General features: G+C 37.3%; 1 protein-coding gene across 11 annotated transcripts in view; it reads left to right on the top strand.

The window, feature by feature from the left end:
* The window catches only part of Macc1 (MET transcriptional regulator MACC1), a 219,988-nt gene that overhangs the window by 81,032 nt on the left and 115,979 nt on the right, over window positions 1-22,977 (top strand). For 9 of the 11 annotated variants that reach the window (XM_074065129.1, XM_074065128.1, XM_074065134.1 and 6 more), the window contains 2 exons: window positions 17,266-17,388; window positions 18,737-20,775. In XM_074065129.1, coding sequence (XP_073921230.1) covers window positions 17,266-17,388; window positions 18,737-20,775 — 2,162 coding nt within the window. Of the gene's footprint in view, window positions 1-539; window positions 688-17,265; window positions 17,389-18,736; window positions 20,776-22,977 lie in introns of all 11 variants that reach the window. The other 2 variants (XM_074065133.1, XM_074065132.1) reach the window with 2 other exon arrangements.

Here is a 22,977-nt window from a genome sequence, read left to right as displayed (position 1 = left end):
GTGAATCTCATTTTAGACACTTACAGAGTTCATGAAACTGGCTAGATCTATTCCTACACCCTCCTTTTTTATAGACTTCAGAGTCAGAGTCAGGCAATGATGGTTTTATTCCTACCCTGCAATGGTAAACTTGAACTTTGAACAATTTGATTAACTTCTCTAAGTTTGGTTTTATCTTCTGTAAAATATTCTTCATCCAAAATACTCCTTTTTATTCTTTTTACAAGGCCAACTATAATTTCAGCCATTTCTCTGGGTCTGAAGGTTGTCAACCCTGTGAACAAGGATAACTGTAGAATTGCACTGCCTGGTATGAAATGAAAAGAAGGGGTCCTGTTGTGGTTTGACTGTGAAGTGTCCTCCCAAAGGCTCGTGTGTTAAAGCCTTGGTTGCCAGATGATAGACTGAGGTGACTAGATCATGAAAGTTCCAATTTTACCAATGGATAACCCACTGATGAATTCATAGCTAAATAACTATTAAGAGGTGAATGAGGCCTATCTGGAGGAAGTAGCTCACTGTGGATGTGTCTTTGAAAGGTATGTCTGCTCCGCAGAAGCTTCTCTCAATCTGATTCCTGACTGCCCTGAGGTGAGCAGCTTTCCTCCACCATAGCCTTTCACCATGATGCTTCTGATGGGATGTGCTTAAAAGCAAGGTGTCTGCTGGCCATGGACTAAAACTTCTGTAAGTGTGAAGTAAAATATATCTTTCCTCCTTTGAAATGTTTTTCTCAGGTATTTTGTCACAGCAGCAAAACATTTACTAATACAGATCTCTCTGTTTTATCTTTTTTCCCTTTATTGTTGTGCTGAGTGGGAGGACATTGTGGCATTTACAAATGTTCTTACAAAGTATTAAATATATCATACTTGAATTTACCCTCTCCACAGCTCTCCTTCGTCCCCCCTCCCCCCATTCCTGCAATCGTTTCAACGAGTATTATTTTTTGCATTTATATACATGTGTATGCACTTTTTCCATCATCTTCATCTTCCTAACACTTTCTCTACCACTTCCACCCTTCCACTGATACCAACTCCCTACCCCCAAAGGACCTGTTCCATCCTCCTGTTCTCTGATTTTATAGAAGAAAAAAGATAGATGATAAAAAGAAAAATGTGACATTTTTGCTTATTTAGATAAAGGAAAGACAAGGAGTTTCCTTGTGATATTTCATGTATATATGTATTATAACTCCACTTAGCTCATCTCCTCTATTTTTCTTCATTCTACCTTAGTCCCTTTCTTATGGTAGTTTTAACCAGTTTAAGATTTCTATATTCATTCCTCTTTAAGAGTATATTGACCATATTTATGTTCTTAGTTTCCTTCTTTTACTTTACCCCTCCTTTGTGTGACCTCTCCTTAGTGTGACCAGTGTTTCATAATATTGCTGCATTTGTGTTAGGTCTATATTCTACATATGAAGGAGAACACGCAGCTTTTGGCTTTCTGAACCTGATAACTTCACTTAAGATGCCTTTTCCAAAATATATTTAATATTTTAGTGTATCATTGAACCAAACATGGGGCTCTTGTGAGAGTGAAGTCCTGTGCAATACTATAGGTCACATCCCCATGATTCAGGTTCTGCTGAACTTTGAAAATATCTTCTGGGACCAAAATTGAGGAAAGTCTCTAGAAAGATACCCAGGGCACAGTTTCAAATTGTACTTCCTTTGGAAGAGCATGTCTGATCCATAGGTAGGAAGCATAGTATAGACTTCATGCACTTGTTTTCTAGGATCCAATATCCTGTAGTTTAAACATTGGCTTTGCTACTTAATAGCTTTATATTCTTGGATACATAAAATCCCTTAGCCTCTACTTCTCTTATCTTTAAAAATAGGAATCATTCGGCTGGCAGGGTGGCTTAAACAGTAAGAGCACCTGCAAACCCCAGTGTTGCCAAAAGAAAAGATTGTTGCAAGTAGTGAATGAGAATATACATGTATGGCACCAAGAGTAGAGAACTCTCAAAATTTATCAGCTCTTATGATTAATATATATTTGTTTCTAAGCTTGAGATTTTATTTTTTTGTATGTGCTCAGAGTTCTTTATACTTTTCCTTCCAGACTAATACTTCTGGAGATGCTCAACGGTTACATCATCAAATTGGACATACAACAGATTCTGACCTACTATTTCTCTATCCTAATTTGTGCTCACTGTTATGATAGTATGTTGCATGACTATTATAATTTTCCTGAACTTTGGTTCTTCCGGTGATGGAAGGGTAATAAAATATAAATAAGTGACAGACATCTTGATATGACATTAACAAGATGATGTATTGATGAAATGTTTTGAATTACCAGCATTAGAAGCATCATAGAATTATTGTGCATTATTAATACTGCCAAATGCACCAGTCTTCCAACTCTTTTCCCTGGAGAATCGTCCGCAGTCATTTTTCTTGGAAAAGTGACTGCTGAAATTTGCCACGTCAGGCTATCAGGTCTTTAAGATATTTGGTTAAAATGATCAGAAATCACAAACACTCAAACTACTTAGTAATTTGTGTGAGGGTATATAAATTACAACTTAAAGAGCATCACTAGCCCATCAGAAGTTGTTTTAGGGATAACATCCAGTAAGGCCACATCTACCAGGGCATTTTAGTACTGGCTATCATCTGCAAGAGTTGCAGCCACATAGACATTTTTTAATGCCATATGGGTCAAGAGTTAAATTTTGTACAGGTTATGGAAAGAGGTAATGGAAATCATAGAGGTTTTAGAGACTCAAAGATGAATTGGAAAATACCTTGAACCTGTTTATGGCTAACAACAATGATTTCCCCTGCACAAAGACCACTACAAACACTTCAAAGAGGCTGAGGGTATAGCTTAGTGGTAGAGCACTTGCTCAGCACATGCAATGTCCTGTTCTGTCCTCAGCACCAGAAAAATAAGAATCTTTAAATGGGCGCATCCACATATTTTTTAAAGCTAATTATTTTAATTGGTTTGTTCGTTCCAATTATATTCCTACCCACTTCCCTCCACCCTGCAAAAAAAAAAAAATCTGTGCACTTTTGTTAAATTTTGTATTTGGTAAGTTTTCCCAGTTCCTTAAGGACCAGTTTAAACAGTCAAAGAAATAAAGGGTAAAACTTTGTTCAACAGATCTTTGTTTTTTTTTAATTTTACTTTATCATTTTTACATTTACTTACTTTTTTATACATTATTTGGAGCACCTTCCTTCCCCCCCACCCTGCACACACTCCCCTGCCCTTGCCTCTAGGAAGAACCTGTTCCATCGTTTTGTTCTCCAATTTTGTTGAAGAAAAAACATGAGATAAAAAGGAATACATAGTGTTTTTGCTAGCTTGAGGTGAAGACAGCTATACAAGGAGATTCCTTGTGTTGTTTCCATGTACATGTGTATTGCAACCCAAAATGGTTCACCTCTACCAGACCTATTCACTACCTCCTAGTCCCCTACCCATAGTGGCCTCTTCCCGTTTAAGATTGCTATTCCCTCCTATACAGTGAGCACATCAACCACATTCAAGTTTTTGGTTTCTTTCCCTTGCCCAATCCCCCTTGTGTGCATTCTCCCCTTAGTGTGTGACCCATGTCCAATAATATTACTGCATTTGTTTCAGGTTTGTAATCCACATATGAGGGAGAGCATGCTATTTTTGGCCTTCTGAGCCTGACACTTAGCTTCAGATGATGTTCTACAGTTCCATCCATTTTCCTGCTAATGACAAGTTCATTCTTTGTAGCTGAATAAAATTCCATTGTGTATAAATACCACATTTTCTTAATTCATTTATTTTATTTTATTTTATTATTCATAGGTGCATCCAAGGCTTGGGTCATTTCTCCCCCTTGCCCCCACCCCCTCCCTTACCACCCACTCCGCCCCCTCCGTCTCCCCCCCACCCCCTCAATACCCAGCAGAAATTATTTTGCCCTTATTTCTAATTTTGTTGTAGAGAGAGTATAAACCATAATAGGAAAGAACAAGGGTTTTTGCTGGTTGAGATAAGGAGAGCTAAACAGGGAGTTGACTCACATTAATTTCCTATGTGTGTGTGTTACCTTCTAGGTTAATTCTTTTTGATCTCACCTTTTCTCTAGTTCCTGGTCCCCTTTTCCTGTTGGCCTCAGTTGCTTTTAAGGTATCTGCTTTAGTTTCTCTGCGTTAAGGGCAACAAATGCTAACTAATTTTTTAGGTGTCTTACCTATCCTCACTCCTCCCTTGTGTGCTCTCACTTTTATAATGTGCTCAAAGTCCAATCCCATTGTTGTGTTTGCCCTTGATCTAATGTCCACATATGAGGGAGAACATATGATTTTTGGTCTTTAGGGCCAGGCTAACTTCACTCAGAATGATGTTCCCCAATTTCATTCATTAACCAGCGAGTGATAACATTTCGTTCTTCTTCATGGCTGTATAAAATTCCATTGTGTATAGATACCACATTTTCTTAATCCATTCGTCAGTGGTGGGGCATCTTGGCTGTTTCCATAACTTGGCTATTGTGAATAGTGCCACAATAAGCATGGGTGTGCAGGGGCCTCTGGAGTAACCTGTGTCACAGTCTTTTGGGTATATCCCCAAGAGTGGTATTGCTGGATCAAATGGTAGATCAATGTCTAGCTTTTTAAGTAGCCTCCACATTTTTTTCCAGAGTTGTTGTACTAGTTTACATTCCCACTAGCAGTGTAAGAGGGTTCCTTTTTCCCCGCATCCTCACCAACACCTGTTGTTGGTGGTGTTGCTGATGATGGCTATTCTAGCAGGGGTGAGGTGGAATCTTAGTGTGGTTTTAATTTGCATTTCCTTTATTGCTAGAGATGGTGAGCATTTTTTCATGTGTTTTTTTTGAGAAAGTTCTGTTTAGTTCACCTGCCCATTTCTTTATTGGTTCATTAGTTTTCAGAGAATTTAGTTTTTTAAGTTCCCTATATATTCTGGTTGTCAGTCCTTTGTCTGATGTATAGCTGGCAAATATTTTCTCCCACTCTGTGGGTGTTCTCTGCAGTTTAGAGACCATTTCTTTTGATGAACAGAAGCTTTTTAGTTTTATGAAGTCCCATCTATCTATGCTATCTCTTAGTTGCTGTGCTGCTGGGGTTTCGTTGAGAAAGTTCTTACCTATACCTACTAACTCCAGAGTATTTCCTACTCTTTCCTGTATCAACTTTAGAGTTTGTGGTGTGATATTAAGATCCTTGATCCATTTTGAGTTAATCTTGGTATAGGGTGATATACATGGATCTAGTTTCAGCTTTTTGCAGACTCCTAACCAGTTTTCCCAGCAGTTTTTGTTGCAGAGGCTGCTATATCTCCATCGTATATTTTTAGCTCCTTTGTCAAAGACAAGTTCGTTACAGTTGTGTGGCTTCATATCTGGGTCCTCTATTCTGTTCCACTTGTCTTCATGTCTGTTTTTGTGCCAGTACCATGCTGTTTTTATTGTTATTGCTTTGTAATATAGTTTGAAGTCAGGTATTGTGATACCTCCTGCATTGTTCTTTTGACTGAGTATTGCCTTGGCTATTCGTGGCTTCCTGTGTTTCCATATAAATTTAACAGTAGATTTTTCAATCTCTTTAATGAATGTCATTGGAATTTTGATGAGAATTGCATTAAACATGTAGATTACTTTTGGAAGTATCGACATTTTTACTATGTTGATTCTACCAATCCATGAGCATGGGAGATTCTCCACTTTTGATAGTCTTCCTCAATCTCTTTCTTCAGAAGTGTATAGTTTTCCTTGTAGAGGTCATTCACATCTTTTGTTAGGTTTACACCTACGTATTTGATTTTTTTTTGAGGCTATTGTAAATGGAATTGTTTTCATACATTCTTCTTCAGTTTGTTCATTATTAGTGTATAGAAACGCTAATGATTTTTCTATGTTGATTTTATATCCTGCTACCTTGCTATAGCTATTGATGATGTCTAGAGGCTTCTGAGTAGAGTTTTTTGGATCTTTAAGGTATAGGATCATGTTGTCTGCAAATAGGGATATTTTGACAGTTTCTTTACCTATTTGTATTCCTTTTATTCCTTCTTCTTGCCTAATTGCTCTGGCTAGGAATTCCAGTACTATGTTGAATAGGAGTGGAGATAGTGGGCATCCCTGTCTGGTTCCTGATTTTAGAGGGAATGGTTTCAGTTTTTCTCCATTAAGTATAATGCGGGCTATAGGTTTGTCATATATAGCTTTTATAATGTTGAGGTACTTTCCTTCTATTCCTAGTTTTCTTAGAGCTTTTATCATGAAATGGTGTTGGATCTTATCAAAGGCTTTTTCTGCATCTATTGAGATAATCAAGTGGTTTTTTGTCTTTGCTTCTGTTAATGTGGTTTATTATGTTTACTGATTTTCATATGTTGAACCACCCCTGCATCCCTGGGATGAAGCCTACTTGGTCATGGTGAATAATCTTTTTGATGTGTTGTTGAATTTGGTTTGCCACTATTTTGTTAAGGATTTTTGCGTCAATGTTCATTAAGGAGATTGGCCTATAGTTCTCCTTTTTGGAGGTGTCTTTGCCTGGTTTTGGGATAAGTGTAATACTGGCTTCATAAAAGGTGTTTGGCAGTTTTCCTTCCCTTTCTATTTTGTGGAACAGTTTAAGGAGGGTTGGTATCAATTCTTCTTTAAAGGTCTGATAGAATTCAGCAGAGAATCCATCAGGTCCTGGACTTTTATTTGTAGGGAGACTCTTGATTGCTGCTTCAATTTCATTTTGTGTTATAGATCTATTCATGTGATTAATTTCCTCTTGGTTCAGTTTTGGATGATCATATGTATCTAGAAATCTGTCCATTTCTTTAAGATTTTCAAATTTATTTGAATATAGGTTCTCAAAGTAGTCTCTTATGATTTCCTGGACTTCCATGGTGCTTGTTGTTATCTCTCCTTTTGCATTCCTAATTCTACTAATTTGGGTTTTTTCTCTCCTCATTTTAGTCAGGTTTGCCAGGGGTCTATCGATCTTGTTTATTTTTTCAAAGAAACAACTTTTTGTTTCATTAATTCTTTGTATGGTTTTTTTGGTTTCTATTTCGTTGATTTCAGCTCTTATTTTTATTATTTCTCTCCTATTTGTTTTGGGATTTGCTTGTTCTTGTTTTTCTAGGAGTTTGAGATGTATCATTAGGTCATTGATTTGGGATCTTTCAGTCTTTTTAATATATGCATTCATGGCTATAAACTTTCCTCTCAGGACTGCCTTAGCTGTGTCCCATAGGTTCCGGTAGGTTGTGTTTTCATTTTCATTGACTTCCAGGAACTTTTTAATTTCCTCTTTTATTTCATCGATGATCCATTCTTCATTAAGTAATGAGTTATTTAGTTTCCAGCTGTTTGCATGTTTTTTGTCTTTACTTTTGTTGTTGAGTTCTACTTTTACTGCATTGTGATCAGATAGTATGCATAGTATAATTTCTATTTTCTTATATTTGCTGAGGCTTGCTTTGTGCCCTAGGATATGATCTATTTTGGAGAAGGTTCCATGGGCTGCTGAGAAGAATGTATATTGTGTAGAAGATGGATGAAATGTTCTGTAGACATCAACTAGGTCCATTTGATCTATTGCATATTTTAGGTCTAGGATTTCTTTATTGATTTTTTTGTTTGGATGACCTATCTATTGATGACAATGGGGTGTTAAAGTCTCCCACAACCACTGTGTTGGCATTAATATATGCTTTTAGGTCTTTCAGGGTATGTTTAATGAAATTGGGTGTGTTGACATTGGGTGCATACAGGTTGATGATTATTATTTCCTTTGGTCTATTTCCCCTTTTATTAGTATGGAATGTCCTTCTTTATCTCATTTGATCAATGCAGGTTTGAAGTCTACTTTGTCAGAGATAAGTATTGCTATTCCTGCCTGTTTTCGGGGGCTATTGACTTGGTAAATCTTCTTCCAGCCTTTCATCCTAAACCTATGCTTATTTCTGTCAGTGAGATGGGTCTCCTGTAAGCAACAAATTGTTGTATCATCCCTTTTAATCCATTTCATCAAGCAGTGCCTTTTGATGGGTAAATTAAGTCCGTTAACATTAAGCATTAGTACTGATAGGTATGTGGTGATTCCTGTCATTTAGTTGTCTTAGTTGTTTGAAGGTTTGATTGTGTGTACCTAAGTTGAAGTTACTCTCTACTGTCTTGCTTTTTCTTTTCCTGTGGTTTGGTGCTGCCTGTCTTTTCATGGTTAAGTTGGGTTTCACTTTCTGTGTGCAGAATCCCTTGCAGAATCTTTTGTAGTGTTGGCTTTGTGGTCATATATTGTTTTAGTTTCTGCTTATCATGGAAGACTTTTATTGCTCCTTCTATTTTGAATGATAGTTTTGCTGGGTAGAGTATCCTGGGGTTGAAGTTATTTTCATTCAGTGCCCGGAAGATCTCACCCCAAGCTCTTCTTGCTTTTAATGTTTCTGTTGAGAAGTCTGCTGTGATTTTGATGGGTTTACCTTTGTATGTTACTTGTTTTTTCTCTCTTACAGCCTTCAATATTCTTTCCGTAGTTTCTGAACTTGTTGTTTTAATGATGATATGTCGTGGGGTAGTTCTATTTTGATCTGGTCTGTTTGGTGTCCTGGAGGCCTCTTGCATCTGTATGGGAATATCTTTCTCTAGATTTGGGAAATTTTCCGTTGTTATTTTGTTGAATAGATTACGCACTCCCTTCGCTTGCACCTCTTCTCCTTCTTCAATGCCCATGATTCTCAAGTTTGGTCTTTTGATGGAGTCGGTGAGTTCTTGCATTTTCTTTTCACAGGTCTTGAGTTATTTAATTAATAGTTCTTCGTTTTTTCCTTTAATTACCATTTCATCTTCAAGTTCTGAGATTCAGTCTTCTGTTTGTTCTATTCTGCTGGATTGGCCTTCCATTTTGTTTTGCAGTTCTGTTTCGTTCTTTTTTCTGAGGTTTTCCATATCCTGGGTCGTTTCCTCTTTAATGTTGTCTATTTTTGTCCTGAGTTCATTTATCCATTTATTCATCATGTTCTCTCTTTCACTTTGGTGTTTATACAGTGCTTCTATGGTTTCCTTTATTTCTTCTTTTGCTTTTTCAAATTCTCTATTTTTGTTGTCTTGGAATTTCTTGAGTGTCTCCTGTACATTTTGGTTGACCCTATCCAGTATCATCTCTATAAAATTCTCATTGAGTACCTGTTATATGTCTTCTTTTAAATTATTCTTGTGGGCTTCATTGGGTCCTTTGGCATAGTTTATCTTCATTTTGTTGGAGTCTGGATCTGAGTACCTGTTTTCTTCATTCCCCTCTGGTTCCTGTACTAATTTTTTGCTGTGGGGAAACTGGTTTCCCTGTTTTTTTCTGTCTTCCCATCATTGTCTTTGGTGTTGCTACTGTCCCTGTACTGTGTGCATAAAAGTATTTTCTAGCTTGTAATAATAACAATGGTAATATTTAGAATGGAAGGGTGAGCTGAGATGGAAAGTAGAAGTTAAAGAAATGGGAAAAACAAATACACAGACTGGAAGGATAAAACAGAACAAGGTATCAGACAAGAAGGTTTCAAAGGTATAAACAGGGAGCTTTAGTGTACTAATCGACAGTAAGCTGAACAGACATTAGAGAGACAGAGAGAGGATTCAAAATCAAAAATAAAAAATAAAGATAAGAATAAAAATAAAAAATAAGTAAATGAAAGAAAAATCTCTATATAAAAATGTATTAAAATAAAATGAAAAAATAGAAAATTAAAAAAAACCAAAAAACCAAGAAACCAAAAAACCTCCAGTTTCAAATGCAATGAAGTTTCAGTCTTAATAATTTGGGTGTCTGTCTCAGTCTCCAGTCCTGGAGATGGTGCCTCAGATGTTGTTCTGTAGTTGTCTCATCAAAGGGGATGCATAAAGTAGAACAAAACTACACACACACACACACACAAAACCCCACCAAGTGTCCCAAGTTCAAATGCAATACAGTTTCAGTAAGTTTTTCAGCATGCAGGTGTAATTTGGTTGTTCTCTCATCAAAGGTAGGGAGACAAAGAAAAAAAAAGAGTCTGGAGACAGTTCTGAGAGTGGGATCTGCAGCTGTGGCTTTCCTGCCTGCTGCTGTCAGCCTGCTGTTGCTGGAGGCGTTATTTATGCAGATCTCAGGGGTGAGCTTAGCACTCACCTGGCTTCGAAGGCTTTGTTTACTCAGAGTTCTCCTGTGCGGGAGCCTCTGCTACAAGCTTTCCCCTTTCCAAGCACTGGGAAAGGTGACACTGCACCCACGTTGTCAGGCCTGCGTGTTTATTTACAGTTCATGTGGGAGGTGGGTCTTCCCCCTCTCCTGTGTAGTTTTCCTCCCACCACCACTTTCACAAGCTTTCCTGCTCCTGATTACTGGGCGGTGCTGCTGCTACTGCCAGCCGCCATGTTTATTTACAGTTCACATGGGAAGTGGGTCTTCCCTGCTCTCCTGTGGAGTTTTCCTCCCTCCGCCACTCTCACCAGCTTTCCCCCTCCTGGTTGCTGGGCGCACGCCCTGCTCCCGCTGGAGCCTCTCCTGCCGGCCCGGCTTGTTTATTTACAGTCCCGGGAAGGATTCCCTTCCCCCAGTTTTCGGTGCTCAGTGCGCCCCACCCTCTTTACCGTGTGTCTTTATTGCTCTTATTGCTTATTACTCAGTTTCTCTTTTTTCCCCGGGTGGAGGTTGGTCTGTCTAGGGGGCTATGCTGCTCTGGCCCAGGCTTGTCTGTGGGAGTACCGTGTACCGCAAAGCTCACCTGGTCCGCATCTTCCCAAGCCGACTGGGCGCCAGCCACTGGCGGCCCAGTGGCCCTCCTGGTTTCTCTGTTTAATATGAAGTGGAGATTTTCTGCGCTGGCTGGAGGTGTGGAGGGGTCAAAGTTATGCCTCTTCTCAGTGATTATGCCTGCAAAGTATGTCTCCAGTGTGTCTCCAAGATTTCACTATAGGAGCCTCGCTTTCTGCTTCCTCCCTCTAGCTGCCATCTTGGAATCTCCCTTCTTAATTCATTTGTCTGTAGTGGGGCATCTTGGCTGTCTCCATAGCTTAGCTATTGTGAATAGTGCTGCAATAAACATGGGTGTGCAGGTGCCTTTGTAGTAATCTGAGTAACATTCCTTTAGGTATATCCCTGGGAGTGGTATTGCTGGATCATGTAGCAGATCTACTTTTAGTTTTTTATATCTGTTTTTGTGCCAGTACCATTCTGTTTTCATTGCTATAGGTCTGTAATATAGTTTGAAGTTGGGTATTGAGATACCTTCAGCATTGCTCTTTTTGCTCAGTATTGCCTTGGCTATTCTCAGTCTTTTGTGTTTCTAAATGAACTTTAAGGTAGATTTTTCAATCTTTGTGATGAATATCATTGGGGTTTTGATGGGAATTGCATTATACATGTAGATTGCTTTTGGTAGTATAGCCATTTATACTATGTCAATTCTGCCAATCCATGAGCATGGGAGATCTTTCCACCTTCTGTAGTCTTCCTTGATCTGTTTCTTCAATAGTTTGTAGTTCTTCCTAACATCTTTTGTTAAGTTTATTCCTAGATATTGATATTTTTTGGGCCTATTGTAAATAGAACTGCTTTCCTATATTCTTTCTCAATCTGTTCATTGTTGGTGTATAGAAAGGCTACTGATTTTTGTAATTTGATTTTGTATCTTGCTACTTGCTGAAGCTGTTTAGACTGTCTAGGAGTGTTTGGGTTATGTTATTTGTTTTTTCTCTCTTATAGCCTTCAATATTCTCTCTCTGTTCTCAGTGCTGGGTGTTTTAATGATAATATGCTGTGGAGAGGTTCTATTTTGGTCAAGTCTATTTGGTGTCCTGTTGGCTTACTGTACCTGAATGGCCACATCTTTCTTGAGGTTTGGGAAATTTTCTGTTCTTATTTTATTGAATACATTATGCATCCCTTTGCCTTGCACCTCTTTTCCTTCAGTGGTCATGATTCTCAGGTTTGGTCTATTGATGGAGTCACTGAGTTCTTGCATATTCCTTTCATAGCTCTTGTGTTTGACTAAGAGTTCTTCTGTTTTTTTCTGTAATTACTATTTTGTCTTTGAGTTCTGAGGTTCAAGCTTCCACTTGCTCTAGGATGCTGGAGTGACATTCCACTGTGTTTTTTGTTTGACAAAAGGGACTTATTTCCAGGATTTTTGTTTGATTCTTTTTTCTGAAGTTTTCCATATCTTTGTTCAACTCCTCTTTTAAATTTTGTGTTGTCTTCTTTATATCATATATCTCTCTTTTTATTGTGTCCTTTGAAGAAACAGATCACTTTGGTCTTTGTTGAAGTCCTCTCTGAGTTCCTTTATTTGTTTCTGTGTCTTCTCAAGTTCTTTATTTGTGGCATCTTGAAATTTCTTGAGTACATCTTGTAATTTTTAGTTAACCATGTCTAGTGTCTTCTCCATGAGTTTCTCAGTGACCTCTTCCATCATTTCCTCTTTGAGGGATTTTTTTGTGGGCATCACTGGGCTCATTAGTGACATTTATCATTATTTTGTTGGAGTCAGGAACTGGATTCCATTTTCTTCATTTACCACTAAATTCTCCATTTTTTGAGGAGTGTATTTTCCTTCCCTTCTTTTTCTCCCCATACTCCACTTGGTGCTATGCAACTATGTTCTTGATTGACTAGTTGGTGGTTTTAGATGCCTGTTTTCTTTATTTGATTTAATTGTTGTTTTTTGACTCACTTAGTTTTTAGCTAGGTTGATGTGCTTTTTCTGCCCCTGGCCTAGAGTTATAAATTAGCAATATCAAATTCACAGCTTCAATGCCAAACCAGTTATTTACCTATTATATATAAAACCCTTTGGTGATAATATCTATAAACAGTGGGAGTTGGGGAGTAATGGTTGTTTGGCTAGAGATAGAAACTTGGGTAATTGGTAAGGGTGGCACTAAAAGGGAGGAAGGAAAAGAGGGGTGGGGGAAGAGGTATGAGGGCTGCTGGGTTTTGTGGCCCTTGTGTGTGTTTGGGTGTATTTCCACTGTTGTTGTGGAGGGTTCTTGTGTTAGGGATTGCAGGGGACTGGGGGTGTGTATAGTTGGTACAGTAAGATAGTCTTTGGGTGGTGAGGATGTAGGAGGGAGGGGTAGTGTGGTGACAGGTTAGGGGAGGATAGAAGACCAGGGGAGAGAGTAGATGAAAAGGGCAGAAAGAGTAGTTGAGAGGGAGAACAATGGATTGCAGCACAAGATAAGGAGGGAAAGTGAAGGGGGTAAGAATAGGGATAAGAAAATAGTGATGACAAAGTTAATAAAACAGGTACAGCAACAACAAAAAGTTCAGTTTACTGGTAAAGTTTCTGGACTTATTCCTTTGGCATCCAATCCTGGTATTGGCTCCTGGTATTCTGGACTTTGTGGGGAAGGGTGCCACCCCTCTTGTCAGACAACTTGGGGTGGAGATGGCTGGAGGGTATTTTTCTTTTCTTTTTCCTGCTTTCCTTGGTCTTATGGGCCATTAGTTGCAAGTGGGAGCCCTGAAGTGTTCTCACCAGATGACTGGCTTGTAAGCAGTATTTGGTTCCTTCTGTCCACAGGGCAGGTTGCAACTGGGACCTGCGGTAACTCTGCCAGTTAGTGTAAGGTGGTCAGGTCTGTTGTTATTTCTGCCAGGCAGCAGCTGAGTTGCCCTACACCTGCAACTCTGTCCAGTTAGCTCCTCCCCCAGCAAGGTGGGGCAATTCAGTTTTGAGTACTGCCCTCAGTCCTAGGACACTAGCTCAGTGCTCCACCACAGCCTTGCTTTGGGAGATTGGCTTGTCACCCCATTTCCACTCTAAACCTTTGTTGTTTTTCTTGCCTTTGTTCACTGAGGGTTTGGCTCCTTGCCCCACCCCTGTTCTCCAAGGCAGGTTCAGTGTTCCATCCCACCCCTGCTGTCAGTGTTAGATTATAATTCACTGTTTATGCTTTTCAGTTTTGTTGGGGGCCAGTTCAATCTGCCTAGGGCTGCACTGGATCAGTTCCCTGGGGGATGGGTAGAGGAGTCACCTGTTGGGTCTGCAGGTTTATGTAGGCATCTTTGAAACTGGCAGGTGGGGAGAAATGGTGTGCCACTTTTCTCAAGGCTGACAATTCCTGCATCTGGGTTTAGCTCTGTGGATAACAAGGCTTTTCATAGATTAGGAATTCAGGATGTTGCAGAGTTTGGTTCTGCTTAATGCTCTATCTTTGCTTACTGAAAGAAAAAAAGGAAAAGGAGAAATGGCCAGGGGGCTTTTTTCCCAGAGCAGACACACCCTCTTACTGGGATTTTTCTGGCTGTTAGGTGCAATTAAAGGCTGTTTTAAGGGTCGGTCCTTGAATTTTATGTGTACCTAATGTATTGGTGGTTATTGTTTTGGCTAGAAGCAACCAGAATTACCCAAATGTAGCTCCCATGTCTCATTGTGGGTTCTGGGGTGACAGAGCTCAGGAATTCTGATTCCCTACCCTCACAACCATCTTGGATCTCTCTGTTCATTGGTTCTTTATGGAAAAAGTAATAAACCATACAAAATCAGAAAAGACTGTGTCCCATGTTAAATGGATAGTACACTGCTCTTTCCCCATTTACTCATTCCAAAAAAGACTGACTCATGCTTCTCTAGATGAAGTTTTAAAAAATTCTGTTTTGGACAGCAATTGCCATTGAGTATAATTGGAAGCAAACCCAGGGAATTTAATCAATGTAGTCAAAGCTCTTTGCACCTGTGTAAACATGCACAGCCCTCTCTCTGCAGATCAGCATCATGATCCTTGTCTTTCCAATGAAGAACTTTTCTCCCCAATACCACTTTCTCCATGTTCATGGAGCACAGATTTAGGGTATAGTACTATGAGGTGTGTGTGTGTGTGCATGTGTGTGTGCTTGTGTGTGTGTGTGTGTGTGTGTGTGTGTGTGTGTGTGTGTGTGTGCATACATAGACTGGAGGAGGATTTGCCTGGAGATGGTAGGATTAAACAGGGAAAGTAGTTAGCCAGGGAAAAAACTCATTGCAATGGTTTTCAGATTGTGGTTCTCAGAAGGTGCTCCCCAAACCACAGCATTAACATCATTTGGCAATTTTGTTAAGCATACAAATTCTTGAACCCACCCCCAGTCTTTCTGGATTAGAAACATTGGGGTGGCCTGGCAACCTGTGTTTTGTTAAACAGTTGATTCTGGTACAGGTATAGAACAACAATCACTTTTGGGGAAGGTGAAGAACAACTCAGGTGATTGGGGAGAGGGGCTAATCAACAAAGAATTACAACCAGTGACTACTTTGTGCCTTTGTTTCTGAGAGTTCTGGTCCTGCTGGATCACAGCTGCCTAAGGCACCAATCCTGGTTTTATGTGGTTGTGGACTTCTACTTTTATTTCACTGGAAAATAGCTACATTTTACACCAATGGTTATTTGCTTGAAGGGATTCCTGGGTGTAAACTTTTCATTGTTGCTCTTTTCTCTAAAAGAAATGAATTTAGGTAGATTGCAAAATTGATTTTCTATTTAAAATAAATTTTATCTTTTAAAAATACTATACTATTTAACTAATTTTTTTCTCATTCTAATTTGATTGGCTAAATTTTGCTGAAGGACTCAAGATCAGTATTGCTACATCAGAGTTTTGAGATGTGCTAAGGACTTTTACTTTTAGACATCATATTTGGTAAAAATTAACCACAGAATTTTTAAAGAGCTGCCAGGAAACTTGAGGTCTTAGTGCAATTTGCATATTGCATAATTCAGCTTTTTACTCAATCTTTCAATATAGTTTCTCCATCAGAGGAAAATATTGTTACTGCATCATTTGATTTTTAAGTATGTCACATTATGGGATAATTTTTGCATTTATTTATCATGTCTGGAAAAATGCTTCTTCTTTTCCCATTCTTTTTTTCTTTCCTCTTCTTTCCCCACCTCCCTTCTCTCCTCATTTCTTTCCTTTTAAAAATATATTCTTTCTCATATACAAGAAAAGTTTTTTTGATTTATTTTAAACCTAACCTTCTTTGAGAAAAAAGTGAAGAATTTGAATGAAGAGTATGGCAAAAAAAAAAAAAAAAAAGGAAGGATCAAGTTGAAGAAGGAATAGTCAACACATAAAGGAAAACAAGGTTTAACACAGCTGGAAATGGGAAGTGGAAGGTGGGCCAGTCTGAGAAAGTACCACTGGGAACCTTGAGTCTGAGGCAGGACATATGGAATCCTGATTGATGGGCTATATGGTATCGCTGTTTGACCTGGTAGGTTAGGTAGTTCCCATTGCTAAGACTCATTTTTATCCAAAAATCAGATTTCAGATTCCTATTTTTCAGTGTTGGTATGGTGCTAAAGGAAATCACATGTGTAAAAATAGCTGGCTTTCATCAAATAAGAAAAACATACCTAATACATGTTTGTACTTTTAGTTGTAATCCATCTATTTTTGTAGTTGTTTTGTATTTTGTTATACTAAAATAACACAACTTACTTATTGAATAATATCATAAATGATATGTTGTTTGGTTCAGTTTTTTATTAATGTAATATTATGAGGTTTCATATGTGTACATATATATGTAACTTACGTACTTATCTTTTCATGTACATATGCAAGGTCTGCTAGAACACATAACTGGACTTAGATTTGCTGGGTGCCAGGTTATAAGCATCTTTCCTAGATAGTGCCAGAGGAATTTTCAAGTGGTTGTATCTGTTAATATTTCCACCATGAGTGCATTGGCATTCCCTCTGTTCTACATTTCTGGATTTACAAATACAGCATGTTTCAAAACAACATGCTTCAAGATAATATGCTGTATGTGGTAAATATGTCAATTTTGGTGTCAATTAAAAATAAATACAATTTAAAAAATGAGAAAAAGAATTTATAAACATTCACATAGGGAATTGGGTTGAATATGTAGAAGGGGTTGTGCAAGAATTTTCAAATTTGTGATATTTAGTCTTCCAATCACCAGAGACTGTCTATTTAGTATTATTTATTGACTATCTATTATTACTTATTGATTCATTGACTTCAACTTATTATTCTTTTTTGTTGTCCTTGGAATTTTTATTGGTTATTTTTTATGAGATCAGTAATATGTCCTCAGGATTTCTTGTTGGGACTAATCAAAAATCTGAGCATTTTTGGTGGAATGCTAATAATATTCTAGGATATTCTAATACACATCCTACCAGAAGTAGAGGACCTATCTAGTAGAGGACTTTACATGCAGTTTTTAATTAGGTATATATGGCCATTTTGGGTTTGTTTCCTCTTCTAAGTGTGCTTACAAAAAAAATGCCTATTTACATTGCAGGTGAAAAAATGTTAATTAGTGAAAGAACCCATTTGTGGTCAGGAGGAATTGCACGAAGTAGATCTGAAGGAAATTTGGTTGATATGGAAGCCCAGAAATCCTCAAAAAATCACAATATTTCAGGTACAGGAATTTATTACTATTGTAATTTTTCCATGTAAGTAATCAAATCTATCATCAGTAAGTCACAAAGATATATCTCTGAGAGTGCTACAGGATGTTTAAAATAATTATGAAATCCCAACAATATTATACTGCATAGAAATAATTATAGTACCATTGAAAATATGTGCAAAAAAGCACAGTAAGGCTATAATATAATGAATTCATAATATAATTATTTGGAGTGTAAAAAAGGTCTCTGGAGATTGGAGCCATGTAAGTAATCTTTGTGGAATAGTAAACAATTGAACTGGTCCTCAGAGTAAAACTAAGCCTAAGAGAGGACTGAAGACAAATATGTAAATAAAAGAACTACTATTTTCAATATGCATTTTCTAATTTTAATATAAAACACTCAAAATTCATTTCAATCAAGATAAATATTCTATAAATATTAAACAAAATTGCCTGACAGTACACTTGAATTCTGCTAGAGAAACTGTAAATTTGGTTGCCCATTCTGGCTCTCATTTTCTCAAAAGAAGTACAGTTTCACAAAGTCCCAGAATCATTACTAACATTTTCTGTGAAATGGACAAGTATGAGCCACTCTAAACATAGCAATATGGTTTCAATCTATGGGCTAGAGAGAAATTCTTATTCTAGAACTATGACTATTTTAATATGTTAACAATGCTTTAAGCACTCTCTTTTCAAAAAAAGTAATAATGCACTCCCATTCCTGGTGGTAAGATAGTTCTTTGCCATCGCAAGCTCACAAAAGCTCAATGAATTCCTGCAAGTAGTAGACTCAATCGTACTCTATTATTTCAATGTAATTAAAGTTTATCAATACAAAGTTATCAGAAAATAATAAATTAATGATGACTGTCTACTAAAGTGATTGGTTTTAAAGTATTTATAGATATATTTGATGCTGATACTTAATATTAACAATTATCTGAAAAGAAACCATTAAATTGATAATCTAGATACAAGGAAACTAACTATTCTATATTTTGAAAATTCTGAATAATTGTTTGGTCAGAATTATCTTTTGGAAAAATAAAACATTAAGTAATAAATATATGTTAAATATATTATGCTATGGATATATTGTCATAAATTATTATTTACTGTGTTCAACATTTGTTTGTTTAGCTTATATCTCATGATTTAAGATAAAAATGAATGTACCTATGATCAAAATTTCTCTTGCCTCACTATGCTCAATTGGTCTAATTTAAAATTTTGTAGCAGCAAGTAGATTGATAATCAGAAAGCAACATGAAAAGTGAGCCTTGAATTTTTAAGCTATGGAAAAAATTAATCCATTTTTGTTTCATTTTGTTTTTGTTTAAATAATAAGAATGCCAAGATCCAGGTTTGCTTCACAACTGGCCAGATGCTTCTACTCTTCATGGTAATGATGCTTCCATGACTGGAAATCCATTCTGGAATGAACTGTCTGCTTCTAACCCATTTCTAGATGACATAACTCAGCTTAGAAATAACCAGAGGAGAGATAATATTTCCATCTTAAAGGAAGATCCTTTTCTGTTTCTAAGAGAAATAGAAACTACAAATTCTTTTGATTCCTCTGGTGATGAACTTGATATGCATCAGTTGCTTGGGCAGTCTTCTTCAAGGAAATCGGGAAGATCTAAAAGTGTTTCAGAACTTCTGGACATTTTAGATGACACAAGACATGCTCATCAGAACACACATAACTCCGACCAGATCCTAGTACAAGACTTAGAATGGCTTCAAAATGACCGAGAAGCTTATAAAATGGCATGGTTAAGTCAACGCCAGCTGGCACGCTCCTGCTTGGATTTGAATACAATTAACCAGAGTCCTGGATGGGCCCAAACACAAGTTGCAGAGACCAATATAGTTTGTAAATTAAACCACCAAGGAGGGTCAGTACAATTACCTGAGTCAGATATCACTGTTCATGTGCCCCAAGGTCATATAGCTGTGGGAGAGTTCCAAGAGGTATCTCTAAGGGCTTTCCTGGATCCTCCACAAATGCTTAACCATGATCTTTCATGCACTGTAAGCCCTCTGTTGGAAATCATGCTAAGCAACCTTAATACAATGGAAGCTATTTTGCTGGAGATGAAAATTGGGGCTGAAGTGAGAAAGGATCCTTTCAGCCAAGTCATGACAGAAATGGTGTGTTTACACAGCCTGGTTAAAGAGGGCCCTTTCAGAGTGTTAAACAACTGCTATATTTATAAAGACACCATCCAAGTCAAGCTAATCGACTTGCATCAGGTGATGTATATAGTGATTGCTGCACAGGCTAAAGCTATTCGGCCACCAGCTGCCACTATTTGGGATTATATCCATAAAACTACCTCAATTGGAATTTATGGACCCAAATACATCCATCCGAGTTTCACTGCTGTTTTCACAGTTTGTGGACACAGCTATATGCCAGGAAAGCTTACAATCTCTGATATCAAAAAGGGAGGAAAAAATATGTCTCCAGTTGTGTTTCAGCTCTGGGGAAAGCATTCATTTCTACTTGACAAGCCACAAGATTTACAGATTTCAGTTTTTTCATGTGACTCTGATTTTGAAGTCAAAGAAGAAGGAGAAAGGAAAGAAATTAAGCAAAAGCAGTTGGAAGCAGGTGAAGTAGTTCATCAACAAGTTTTATTTTCTTTAGTTGATCACAGAGAGATGCACTTATTTGTTTTCCGTGTTCAGGTGGAGCCTCCCAATGGTAGACCCATTGCACAGTTCTTTATCACTTCACCTGATCCAGCCCCAAATCTGAAAAGGCTCTCAAATCTGCCAGATTATTTACAGAAGGCAAAGGACGTCAGTTCTCCTCCCTTATTATCAATGTTTGTCAAATATCCCACATTCCAAAACAAAAAGCTGAATTTTACCAACTATGGGGTAACACTAAAGACAGTGCTGAGACAAAGCAAGATTGAATACTTACTTGAATATTTCAAAGGAGACACAATAGCTCTTCTCGGAGAAGGTAAAGTAAAAGCCATTGGGCAGTCCAAAGTGAAAGAATGGTATGTTGGCGTCCTTAGAGGTAAGATTGGACTTGTGCATTGCAAAAACATCAAGGTGATTTCAAAAGAACAAGGGATGGCTATGGCTGATACTATGTTTACAACCAGAAGTCTTCTTGAACAAATTGCTCTGCCCTTTAAAAAATTGACTTATATATACTCAGTTGTATTGACCTTGGTGTCGGAAAAAGTGTATGACTGGAAAGTTTTAGCTGATGTCTTAGGATACTCACAACTAGCCCTGGAAGATTTTGACCAAATAGAAGCAGAAAAAGAATCAGAAAAGGTTTCCTATGTTGTAAAGAAGTTAAAGGAGGATTGCCATGCAGATCGAAACACAAGGAAGTTTCTTTATGAACTTATTGTGGTGAGTAATGCTTCATAATAGTAATTTATTTATCCTAGAGTATTGTCGTTATCATTATTATTATTGTTTGCAGCACTGGGAATTGAACCCAGGGCCTTATGTTTGCTAGGCAAGTGCTCTACCACTTGAGCTATGACCCTAGCCTTATTTGATAGGACATTGTTAACATAAAAATACTTACTACCAAACATGAGAGAAGAAATAAAAAATAGTAGTTTTAAATAGGCTCAAGTCATTTTACAATACATGTAGAACTTTTCCTACAATACCATATAATTGCATTTTTAGACTTGATGTTTAATTTTGATTTTCTCAGAAAATAGGCTCCCAAGGATCATCTTTTAAGGAGAGATTAAAGGTCCTGTTTGTGCTGGGCCTAAAACTTGAGAGACATTTTCTCTTCCTCTCTTAAATATTTAGACAGCTCTTAAAATATCAGAGAAGTTCCATAACATGAAAGTAAATAAGAGCAAACTTAAACAAAACGACCCCTGCCATTGCTAGAGTTTCACTTTTCAGTGGTTCTTTTTATAAAACATCATCAATGTCTTCTGCTTTAGAAATTTAGTGTTCTTCTTCTGCATGCAATACATCACAACTCAAGCAATGATATTGATAATTCTCTTCTTAATCCACATATGTTAAGAGACTATCAAGGTCAACTGCTTTCAGCATAGTATTCACTTCAGTGGATGGCTGAGTGGAAAGTTATAAAGAACTATTTTGTACTTACTATAGAAATTCAATATTTTATAAAGCACCAAAATATCATACCCATGTATCTAAAAATGACTAAAATTTTAGAATATAAATAATAATAATAATAATAGCTAATATTTTCTGAATAATAGCTAATACTCTGAAACAATGTCGTGTGCATGTGTATCTGGCATAAAAATGATTGCATAAGTGCAATGATGTGATGCATTAAATATTAAATAGTAATAAGTGTGATGTAAATAGCATAAGTGTGATGATGTGTGCATTAAATATTAAATAGTATTATAACAGTGAAAAGCAGTGCCCTATAGGAAGTAAGTGAGATTATACAAGCAGGTACACATCGAAGAGTAAAGTTTTAATCAAGGTGCAAACAGAAAAATCTCATGTGATGCCTAGGTGGAGCTTCAGGACCTCTGTATGGAAGTGTTTTGGAACTGGTCATCTGACAGGACTGCAGTTAAACGTTGGGTTGTTCAAGAGTTGTTTCTTGAAATTTTATTTGCGTAATAAGCATACATTGTACTTGTACCATAAATTAGTTTGAGGTAGATTGACCAAATTGAGAAATTAAGACTAGCTGTCCTTATGTACTTGACATTCGACACTCCATAAAGCCCTCCAGCATATGATTTAGTCTTTGTATTTCTTACATAGGATTAGATAGGATGGCATGAACACCATATTCATTTAGAAATCATTACATAGAGATATTGAGTGATACGCCTGAAATCTTGTACGCTGGAGAGATGGTTTTTAAACTCAGGTTTTATGACTCCAAGTGCATATTTCAACCCCCTAAAACAAGAAACTGTGCTACACAGTAGTAAAACCACTCAGCAGTTTACTTCGAAGCACCTTCAGGGGCCTGCTAGTTTGGCATTTCTTCTGAAACCGTAACTCCTCAATATAAATGTATGGTTCAGTATAGCCTATGTATAAAAGCATGGGTTGTCCTCCTAGTTGTGTATCTCATGGGAATAAATACTTCAAAGACTTTAATGGTTGTCTTTCTTGATAATTTATTTTTTACTTATTGTTTCATATCGGTAGATAAAGCCTCAAGGTGACATTAAATCATGAGGCACTACTAAACGTGTTTATTTGCTAACTTCAACAGAGAAATAGAGATAGATATTATCACATAAAAATGTACTCATGCAAAATAGAAACTGATAGATTTGTTTGAAACATACATGGTGAGTGACAAAGTCCAGATGCCTAATAAAGGATGAAAAAGAGTCTGATAGCTTTCCATTCTGCATTAGAGAAGACTGTTTTATCTTTAATACCTTGACATTTATATTTAACACAATCACATTAGTGGTGAGGGAGATAGCTAATTGTTTTTAAAAATTATAAACATCAATTGCTCTGCTCAAAGTTGATGGCATGCCCTATTTTTGTGCAATAAGTATGATTCCGGGAAATTTTAAACACCATTTTGATGAAACATAGAACAGTGTTTACCATCACTCATTC

The sequence above is a fragment of the Castor canadensis genome, chromosome 2 (assembly GCF_047511655.1).
Source record: "Castor canadensis chromosome 2, mCasCan1.hap1v2, whole genome shotgun sequence".
NCBI classification, from domain to species: domain Eukaryota; kingdom Metazoa; phylum Chordata; class Mammalia; order Rodentia; family Castoridae; genus Castor; species Castor canadensis.
Note: the sequence above shows the minus strand (reverse complement) of the source record. Positions and strands in the feature narration are given on the sequence as shown.